At 27.3% G+C, this 12,006-nt stretch overlaps 1 protein-coding gene across 2 annotated transcripts in view; it reads right to left on the reverse strand.

Moving 5' to 3' along the window:
- Positions 1-2,329: 2,329 nt before the first annotated feature.
- The window catches only part of LOC107073313 (uncharacterized), a 31,405-nt gene continuing 21,728 nt past the window's right edge, over positions 2,330-12,006 (reverse strand). For both annotated transcript variants that reach the window (XM_089171156.1, XM_089171155.1), the window contains exons 5-6: positions 8,002-8,186; positions 2,330-7,061 (exon numbers count right to left, since the gene is read on the reverse strand). In XM_089171156.1, coding sequence (XP_089027282.1) covers positions 6,729-7,061; positions 8,002-8,186 — 518 coding nt within the window. In that variant the 3' untranslated portion in view covers positions 2,330-6,728. The remainder of the gene's footprint in view (positions 7,062-8,001; positions 8,187-12,006) is intronic.

A 12,006-nucleotide genomic window follows, 5' to 3' on the forward strand; every position in this document is an offset into this window, starting at 1 on the left:
TTACTTTTTGTTCTGTGTTATAATTTACTTACTATTTTACCCTAACACATCCAACATCTTATATTATTTATTTCAGATTTATATATGTTACAATACCCTGTATGGTAACCTATTAAATGAATCAATCTTTTAAAATAAAGTTTTAGATTTTTTTTTCTATTACAATTGAATACACATAATAATTAATTAAATAATAAAAAGATACGATTTTCAAATAATAATAAATTAATAATTAATTGTGGACAATATATATAAATTAATATTATAAATCGGTAAATAAATAAGTTGTCCTATTAATAAGTATAATTTGTAAATTCAAATCTACAAAGAAAAGAAAAAAAAGAAAATTTAAATATCAAAAATGACGCTGCAACGATAAGTATAATAGTTTTAATTTTTTAATTCTTATCTATACCTAAAGAATGCACTCCAGTGCATTAATTTACTATTTGCGAATTAGAAATTGTATAAAATATAAATTATTTCTTTCTAAAAAAAAAAATACAATACAATACAATTCTTCAAGATGCAATAGCACTTACTGTTTTCATCCTCAAGTTACCACAAAAATGTTGTCACGGAATTCCTGGTAAGTATATTTAAGAAATTAAATTTTAAATTAATTTAAATTAAAAGAAAAGTATCCATCGGTATGTATTGAACCCTTTGCATTCGAAATTCTTTTTTTCATTTCATATATTAACCCACAAAGCAATTTCAATAGAAGAAAAATCATATTCATATATTATAAATAAATGATACGTGTATATTAAAAGAAAAGTTAGTTGATATGTTATAAATTAAATTAAATTTGCTTCAGTTCTTTTTCTTTTTATTTATTTATCGTCTTTAACCCTTTACGCTAGAAGTTCTTTTTTTCATTTCATATATTACCCGTAACTCACAAAACAATTTCAATAGACGAAAAATCATATTCATATATTAAAAATAAATGATACGTGCATATTAAAAGAAAAGTCATGGTTGATATGTTGTAAATTTAAATTAAATTTGCTTTAATTCTTTTTTATTTATTTATTTATTTATTGTCTCCATAGGCGGAACCCTCGAGCAAAGGATTAATGTTATAATTTATGAATATCGTCTGCCCTTCGTCTCAAAATTCCTGCCACCCTATTTTTTCTCAAAATTCTTTTTTTACACAAACAAGAAATACGTATTCGATTGGATACTAATCACGCATTACAAAACGACAAGTAACTTCGGGTAGAAAATATATTTAATCGTGGATTATATATCTTGTGCTTTTCGTTAGCATAACATCACCGCAATTATACGTCCATGGTAAAGTTGTTGGTAGACAGGATTGAACTCAAAACTATTTGATCGAATCTCTCTCTCTCTCTCTCTCTCATTCTCTCTCGTTTTCTCTTTTGCTTTCCGTCTGTCTGTCTGTTTGACTCTCTGTACGTCTGTCTGTCTGAAAAGTATGACTCGAAGAGAGAACGAAGTTTTCCAATTAAATTCTCACGAACGAATCGTTTCATGGATCCTCTCGAAAGGTCTTTTGAAAATAAATGAATGAATACGAACACGATCACTCTTTCTCTTTCTATTTCTCTTTCTCTCTCTGTGAATATTTTTCTTTTTATCGTGTTCATCGAAAAACCATAAAATAAAAGTGTTCTTTCTTTCTGTAAAACAAGATCAAAAAAAGATAAAAATAATATCGTCAAAAATTATACCATTTTTTCTTTCCTGTATTTTTTTCTTTTTTTAAATGTGCATGTAATACAAAGAATCGTAAAAAGTAAAGATTTCAAGAGTTTGATAATAAATACAGAAACAGAATGTGCATATAATAACCCAGAAGGGTTGTTCTAGATTATACATTTTTTTATTTTTTATAAATCAAAAATAAAAAAAAAATAAATCCTAGAAAAAAATTTTGTTTTCTATTGTTTAACGATTTCACTCTCCTCCTTCTCATCGTTGTCGAATGAATACGAAGTTGTGTGCAAAAAAAATACATAAAATGCAATTTTACCATCATCATCTCATGGAATACGTTCTTGCAATTATTTTTTATCTGCAAAAGAAACAAAGTTTATAGTTCTTCACGGTTACTATTATAATAAGTATACACACATACACACACACCTTCAACATAGATTTTTATATGTTTATTATTTTTGCGATATTATTATCGTGCCAACAAAAAATTGTATTTTCGTAACTCTACGAAGAATAAAATTGTACGTAAAATTTTCAAATCGTTTTTTCTATTTTTTTAAAAGTACACGTAGTACAAAAAGTTGAACGACAATAAAAAAAAAGAAGACAAATGATTAATAATATAATAAATGTGTCAGATGTGATAAATATATATTTCAATATATTTTGTTGCTTTTGTGATATACAAATTGGCCTATATATCGTATTATTTAAGGAACTCGTACGATTTTTTTCTACATGACTCTCTTTTACTATCCTTCTCTATCTCTCTCTCTCTCTCTCTCTCTCTCTCTCTCTCTCTCTCTCTCTCTCTCTCTCTCTCTTATTCACTTTCTTTAAATTCGTTTATCACGAATCATTGCGAGTTTTTTTTCTTTTTAACGAATGCATAAAAACCCACCCGTTTTTATCATCACTATCATCATCATCATCATTATTATTATTTTTATTAATATTATTATTACATTTTTTTGTTACTTTTTTTTTATAATAAAAATTACTACATGTCACGCGGTAGCTAATAATACTTCTCTGCTAGTATAAATCGAAGCTGCTTACTTTTTTTTAACCATTATTAATATTATTATTATTATTATTATTATTATTATTATTATTATTATTATTACTATTATTATTATTAATATCAATATTAATTTTCTTGAATATACCACGTATCTCTCTAACCAATCAAAGAGAGACGATTACAAAAATATTCATGTATATTGTACTAGAGTATGTGTACTAGTTTTTTCTTTTTTTTTTCGTCCAATAATCATATTGTTCTATCTCATCGAAGCTATCTATCATCAACGTTCTCGTATGCAATTATTATTATTATTATTATTATTATTATTATTATTATTATTATATTTCTCAGCATTTTCACGCGACATCGAAGCATATTTTCATTTCATTTTTTTTTTTTTTTTAATTTCCTCATTTCTTTACTTTATTTTATACTTTTCTTTCCTATCTTGCTTTCGTTTAACTTTCAAAAGCAATAGATTATTTATTTAAATATTTTCCTTTCTCATTTTCATCTTTTTTTTGCGATACATGAATGCAAAACGACATTTATTAATTATAAAATATTACGACTAGCGCATAAATTTATTTTCTTTATTTTCTTTTTTTTTGTTTTATTTTATTATAGGAAAATCGACGATAAAATAATTAAATCTATTATTCGAATGATACAACAATTTTTTTAAGTTTTTAAAGAATTCTCGTTCAAATAGATTTAAAATTAAATAAATATAAAATTACCATTTACGTTCATCACTAATTTTTTCTTTCTAATATTCTTAAAATTGTATACGTTCGATTGAAAAGAATAATTCAATCGATACAACAAACGTGTTTTTGCTACGTTGATATTTGTCAATTTTGGACAAAAAATCTTTGTAAAATTGTTTTCCTAGTACATCATAAATGTATACTTCAAATAGAATTAATCTACAAATTGTAAAACTTTTTTTATCGTAAAAACTACGTATCGATATTTCAAATACGAATCGCACGAAATTGAATGAATTTTTTAAATGTAATAGTAACAGTAGTAATTGTAGTAATAGTAGTAGTAATAATAGAATCGTTGTTTTAAATCTCGCTACTGGAGTTCAAAATGTTCATTGAAAGTTTGAGTATTTTGTTGTTTCGATTTGAAATAGGCAACGAGTATAATGAAACAAATCTATGAAGAGAAAAATCGTCTTCTCGAATCGATTTAATTCTATAAAATACGTTTAAGTAATTCGTTAATTCGTTAATTAATTAATTAATTATTGTACATATCATCGCTGCTAACGCTAATCACCGGTCATCTAAATCTAAACTCTCGAGTTTTCCAAAAAAAAGAAAAAAAAATACAAAGACTATACGAATATCGAGAGCGACATATAATAATAATTATTATTCATAAAACGTTCACGCATATCATCGGTAAAATATATAAATATTATACATAATACAATAACACAATAACGCGTTTTGTTTGATCAATGGGGGAGAAAATGGGTGTAGTTTGAATGCATACTTTCGAATGCAAACGAAAACTACATTCAATCCTGCCAAATGTTATAATATACATATACAGAAATATATACAAGATATTTCAAAAGTCATTTTATCGAAATAAAAAGTTCAAAATTTGATTTATATAAATCAGTTTCCTAAAAAGTGGATCATGACCTCACCCTATGGAGTCGCTTAACTTAATTTGACGATTGTAAAAATTTAAGTAATATTAAAATTAGTTTAATTAAATTAGTAATTTAAAATTAGTTTAGCAACACAACACGTATGGTATGTCCATGAATTTACGATAAAATGAAAGAGAATAAGAAAGTGTAATCTTTTTTTAACTCAAGATCTTGAAAATATTAACTCAGATAAAATGAACAAAATGTATATCTTGAAATAAAAAACAAAGTACAGTAATTGTATTAATAAATAAAAATAAATGAATTTTTTTTTGGTTTGACTTTTTTCGATATAAGCAACTTTTGAAACACTCTGTATATCTCTATAAACAACACTGGACTATCATCATCACATCAAATATCGTTCACGTGTTTCCCAAGTAAAATTCTATTACGAGATAATTCGATATATTCCTTTTATATATATATATTTTTTTTAATGAAATGCTACTCTATATTATTAAACATGCGATTTAATTAAAACCAATTTTCCTATAAAAGATACTTTCCGGGCGCGTATATATTTAATATAACTTTAATTAAAAGTAATATTCATTAAAACGTAATGTGCTGGTATTCGTGATACTTTTATCAAACATATTAAAAATGACATTTAAAAAGAAAGAAGGAAAAAAATAACGTCGGAATAATAATAGAATTTTACTGGTTAGAAAAACTTACGTGATTAAAACGAATCCTAAGTCTTCTACGTATTATACACACTACCAACCAAAAGCTTAGGTCAACGTCAACTAACATTTTTTGTTTCTTACCTAGTCAATTTATTTCCAACCGTAACAGAGGTAAACAATCTATGACATCACCACCTCTCAATTCGTAGAAGAATAAATCAAAAAATATAAACGAAACTTAAAGTGTCTAAAGTATTGTAATATGATATCTTATAAACAATACTGTTTCTCTCTTGCTGACAAAGCTTATTTGAGAAATCTGATCAATTTTAATAATAACAAAATTATATAAAAATTCTCCCAACGTGTAAACTGTGAACCCCGTATTATGGGGTAGTCAGGGTTACGCATACGAATATTTAACTTAATTGTTAATACATAATAAAAATATATTCGTACATATATCGAAGAATAACATTTCCTTTACAATATAATTATTGACAAATGTTTTAATTCCATATTCCTAATTTATATTCCTTTATACTTAAGGAACTTAAAAATATTTGTTTCAAACTAAAAGATTCATCGAGTGAGAAAGTTGAATAAAATTTGATATAAATGATGGTTAACAAAATGGAGACGTCATGGTTTTGTACTTAAATGTATAATGCAAATGTTATAGTAAGTGTACCTAAATTTTTAGTCGGTAGTGTGTATATAATTATACGTATAATAATGTATTCAAAATATACAATTCTCTATCATCGTCATAGGTCAACGTTTACGACCTAATTCATCATGGCGCAATATATTATAACTATAGCTAGTAAAAATCGAGGGTGTTTATTATTAACATCAAGAGTATAAACTCTTGTTAGATTCGATACACGTTTCAATGCATTTCGGCATTGCGGAACAACACAAGACGATTATTATTAATTAAAATATATATATATATATAGATATATTTTTGGGGAAGAAGACGCATCTTTCTTCTTATATACTCGCGAACGAATACTGTATGTCGGGGTAAAATATAAAAAAGAAATTTCTCTTACACGTGAAAATAAAAATTTAAATACAAAATAATCTTACAAAGCTAACAATATAAACGTCGACATTATTATGGCTTAGAATCGGATTCGCTTAACGCAATAAATCGCTTTATTAGGCCATGATTATACTATTATTATCGGTGCACCGTTATTTTTATATTATTCGATCAAAATGTCGAATCTTTATAAACGACAATTAACATATTCCGTGTATATCACGTGGATCGTGTACGTCCCACGCACAACTTTTCGTTCAAACCAATTGAAATTTAAATGATATATAAAAGAAACTTATAGTAATGTTATAAATTACATTTTAAACACTTTATACTTTTATATTAATATAAATATAATTTTTGTCGATTATTATAAATATTCTAAGAGATATACGTCAGAAGTAAAATCGTGTTAAAACGTGGGATGTTTATGGACCCATACAACTTAAACAGAATGAATCGGTTTGACACACATCAAATAATATTTTAGTTCATTCAGTATACTTAATGATTTATGAAATGCCACCGACAATTTAACAGTATAATCGAAACAAATCTTCACAAATATAACAACGGTGAAGTAGATCGCTTTCGAGTAATTTTATTTAAAAAAAAAAAATTAAGGAAAAAAAATTTGTAAAAAGGGGGCTAAAGATGCGCAAGGACCTCAACAGCAGGTACCGGTGGCGTTTGATCGCCACTAAGGATTACGGGATCGGCTTCGGTTTGTACGATCCTGACGAGATTCGCATCCTTTTTCGAGGGCACCAGATTAACGTTTGGTGTTGGATTTCCTCTAGCGCAATAACTCGGTGGTCTGCTTTCTCGTACAGTACCACCACCACCACCAATTCCAACACCAACAGCACCACCACCAGCAACGATACTACTTGCATTCGACCTGTAGGTGGGTGGCGGAGACGAAGTTGGTTGCAGCCGGTCTAACAACAACAACCGTAACCTATACTCCTGCATGCTCGCCTGAAATCAACAGATACAAATTTAGAATCGTTTTATAAAGATGGGAAACTTTCTAAACTGAAACTACAACAAGAACAACAACGTGTATTCAAATTGGATCAAAGGTCTCGACAATTACGCGAACCCAATTTTAATCGTGACATGAAATAGCAACAGCATGTTGAACCCCCTCCCAACTGCACTGCATCACAGGTGTGTCCATGAGTTAGTTCAAATATTATTTAACAAACTTTTTCAAGCGTTGTAAATAAAACGTATTTTGCTTGATAAAAAATATTTTTTTTCAATTTTTTTTTTGTAGATCGCAAAATAACCAGTAACGTTGGATGAATTAAGCTCTTTCGTAATTTGATCCCGTAACTCGGGTTCATCCTCGTTATCAAAGTCAACAATACTCGAAAATAAAAAAAAATAAAAAACCCATCTACCGTGTATCGATGGATATCCGTTTAAAAACAGAAAAAAGGGAAAAAAGTAAACGGTTCTTTTTAAAATCCAATGTTTAAACAATGGTCAATGAAAAACTGAATGATTGAGAGAAAAAGATAGAGATAGAAAGAGAGTTGCAATCAAACCGAGAATATATAACTTAATCGAAAAAGTGAATCATACACAGCACAACACATGATCTAAATACGAACGAATTTATTGATCGACCTGTTACTAGTAGACCAACTGAACACCGCGGTTTTGCTATTTCGCAATGCAAATCACGATCGACTACGCGCTAACGCAACTTCATCGGTAAAGAAACATACACAAAGAGATAAAAGAAAAGGCGTGACACGTTTGTATCGATTTCGTCTAGTTTTACAAGAAGAAGAAAAATTACTTTAACAGGTTATACAAAGATCTTTAAAATAATCTTTTTTGGTTGTTTTTTTCTGCTTCTTTTTGTTCTCTTATGTTAGCCATACATCGTAAGTAAAAAAAAAGTTACCTGGTAACTTGGTGGTGGTGTTCTAAATTGGAATTCCGGATAAATCATGGCAGCGTATGGGTGTATCGGCCTCGCTGGTGGAATCCGACCGGTGATCCCCGTGAAACCGAAGAAGCTACCGCAATTTTCTCGGCTGGTCACTCGCCACGCCACTGCGCTAACACTCACCAGGACCACTCCTATTCCTGCAAACACCGGACCAACCAGATATAGGTATATATATATATATATTCTGTATATTGTGTGAGAAACGATGATAATAACGATTTATTGACATGTTGACGTATTTCTATATTTTTTCTATTCAAATACATTTTCTTTTTTTGAATAAATATATTGATCTACTCTTTTATAAAATATGAATTTACGTTATTAAATCGTGTCACGTAAAATGAATAAATAAATGGAAAAGAAAAGTTAGAAATAAAATTTTATAATAGAGTAAAAAATGTTATGATTATTATATTTACATATTTAATATCGTTTTATATAATTTATCGAACCACTAGATAAAACGTGTACAACGATAACCATTAAATTATATTTTTTTTTCAAACATCAAATTATTAAATACACTGAGTAGCGAAAAATGTTTGAAATTTATGACGATGACGTTTTAACATTTTCTATTTAAATAATTTTCTTTTTTCTTTCTATCTAACATTTTTATTACGTCTGTAAAACGATCGTACAAAATATTTCTACAAACAAAACCAAATATAAAAAAAAAGAAAGATACTTTAGAAACTTTCTTAAACAGAGTTAAATAAATAATTATAATTGTTCTTATATAATATATGACGAGAAATCAAATACAAGTGTGTATACAGTGATGACAAAACGAAAAAAAAAATGATTTACGATGATAAACACTTTTACATTTTCTACTTAAATATATTTACTAGGTTGTTACATTATTGCACAGAGAAATAGAGATAGAAATAAAAGAATAAAAAAATAAAAAAATTTATATATATATATATATATATATATATATTAAGAAATGTTTCTTTCTTAATCGAGACGAATAAATTATTATTATTCCACGAACGTATCATTTTCTCGCTAGTTCCGTCCTTTACGTTCGTTAAAATCTCCGCGTTCGAGTTCGAGTTCGAGTTCGCGTTCGCGCACGCGCATTGAAAAAAAATGAAAATCGGTGAAATCTTATTCTATTCCCGTTTACTTTGAGCAAAAGTAGATAACGAACTATGAGAAAATACTATGAAGATGATGTTATTCTTGTTTATTTTTTTTTCTCTCGCCCGACAAATTATTCACGAAGAGATCGTTGTTGTTGGCTCGATGAGAAAATACTTTCGACAGTTTCTCTCTCTTTCTTTTTAAACGTAAACTCGTCCGATAAAGAGAAACTCGATTGATTTTAGCATAGAGATATTTCCAACAGGGGAAATTTTCGAGCGTGCGAGCATAACATTTCATTTCCGTAATTAGATAGACTAGCTTCGACATTATACAACTAAAATAGAAATATGTGTTTGGTTGGGGGAGAAAGAGAGGGGGTGAGGTAGAGCAATACACGAATCCAATTAAATGCATTACGATTAAGATCATTAATATTTTATCTCTATATTAAATTTTATTTATATTATTTATTAATTAACGATAATATTAATATTTTTTTAGAAATATATGATAGGGTAATAAGTATATAGATAATAATTTTAAATATATTATATTTTCAATATTTTAAATATATTAATATTAAATATTATAAGTTTTTATATATATATATTATATATTTATAATTTAAATATAACATTATATTATATTTAATATTAATTTAAATATAATATTATATATTTAAATATATATTTAAAATACTTACAAAAAAATTTATAATATTAAATATATATCCATTAAAAACCTGATTTTTTTTCATCAAATAATCAATATATTAAGTTGTTATCTATAACATACTATCGATGTATCATCAGAATTTAAAATAATATCCCAATAAAAATTCACACCTATACTACTTATGATCAATCATTATTCTATATACAAACTGTTATAATTTATTATAATTAATCATACAATATTAGTATTACGTGGATACCTGAGAGAAATCGAAAATTGGAAAGATTCCATTAATTAATTAAGAAGATAAAGTTCTACTACTTGTCGTCATCGTCATAGTCTTCTTCTTCTTCTTAGTCTAATGTAAACCTAATCTCGATTATCTTTGTCTTACTCGAGTGATCTCTCACGGTGGCTGTCTTGTGCGCTCGCGTGTGTAGGCGGTGTACGACATCGATCTCTGTAGGTTAGAACGTTCTCCCCCATTGTGAGAGAGGCATTCTGAACGGGTCGCAGGTTACATGCCCACGTTTAGAAAGTAACTGTTGCGAGTGCTTGCTCTGCCTTCCCTTCCCCCCCCCCATATCCCCCCTCCTCCTTTTTTCCTTACAAGCTCGTGCATTCGTATTTAAAGTAAGTATTTGAGTGACTGATGTATGTGAGTGAATGAGTGAATGAGTGAATATAAAGATAAATACTGTTTTATTCTTCGTCACCACACTGGACTATTTTTATCTTTCTTATTATCTATTTCTTATCTATTTCCCACTCTATCGTGTGAACTACGACGATCTTTATTATATTATTATTATTATTGTTATTGTAACATGAATTTTTAATTATCATTTTTTCGTATAATCTCTAATTTCCTAATTATCAACAATAATTTAACAAAAATTAAATGTAATCATGAAAATGTAATATTATATGAATGTATAATGAATAAATGTAATATCGAAAGAATAATTTTTGTAAATCCATTTTCTTGCAGTATTATCAAATCCTTTACCCAAATCCTTTTTATATTTTTATTCCTTAATTTTAAAATAATACATTTTCTTTATATATCATAACTCTGTACACTAAAGAATAAATTTATAAAACAAACAAGGTTCTTATTTTTATAAAACTAACAATATACTATAATATACTATAACACTATATGATATAAATATAATATATAATATATTTAAATTATATTATATATTTTATTAATATATATATATATAATTATAATATTATAATAATAATGTTATATTAAAAATATTATATTAATTATAATATTGTATATAATATTATTGTATTAATTTATATTATATAATATTAAAATATTAATTTATAATATAATATAGTATATAATATATAAATTATATTATATATTATATTAATAATTATAATATATTAACAATAACTATAATATAACTATATAATAAAACTATAATAAAACCTTTAAATTTAGAAAACAAACAAGTATCCTATCTAATCCTTTTTTTTAATCCTTCATTTTTAAATAACACATTTTCTTTATATATCGTATTTTTAATCCTAACTCTCTATGCAATAAAGAAAAAATTTATAAAACAAACAAGATTGATTGTAGCAAATAAATAAAACGTTATATCAGATAAACTATCATTGACCCATTTGTTACACTTCCCTCCCCCTTTACCTCTCCACCTCATTCTCTCTTTTTCTATCTCTCTTTCTTTACGCTTTTATCTAACCACCGGCTACATTTATGGAAAAGTTTTCCTACTCTTTCGTTAATTCGTGCGAAAGAAGACGAAGAATAAGAAGAAGAAACGGACGCAAAGGAGTCGTCGTCTCGTGAATGCTCGCGAACGAAAAACAGGTTTCCGATCAGCCACTTCTCTCGTCCCTCCTACCTTCCCTCCCCCTTTCACCACCAGCCCTCCCTTCTCTTCCTCTTTCCCAGCCCTCGAGCAAAAGCCACCACGAAGAAGCCCGAGTTAAAGGCTAGTTCTACTGATTTTTTTTTTGTATTGTTTTTCTTCTTCTTCTTCTTCTTCTTTGTGCATCTTCTTGATTCAACTACATCTCGTGTAAGTTTATACATTTTATATCTTTATCTTTATTTTTATCTTGTTATTCTTATTCTTCTTCCTACGATTGTTCAAATAATTTTTTTTTTACATTTTCAACAAGTATATTACATTATTTACA

Source organism: Polistes dominula, unplaced genomic scaffold, assembly GCF_049000335.1.
Source record: "Polistes dominula isolate Pdom_NZ unplaced genomic scaffold, Pdom_raw_medaka contig_31, whole genome shotgun sequence".
Lineage (NCBI taxonomy): Eukaryota > Metazoa > Arthropoda > Insecta > Hymenoptera > Vespidae > Polistes > Polistes dominula.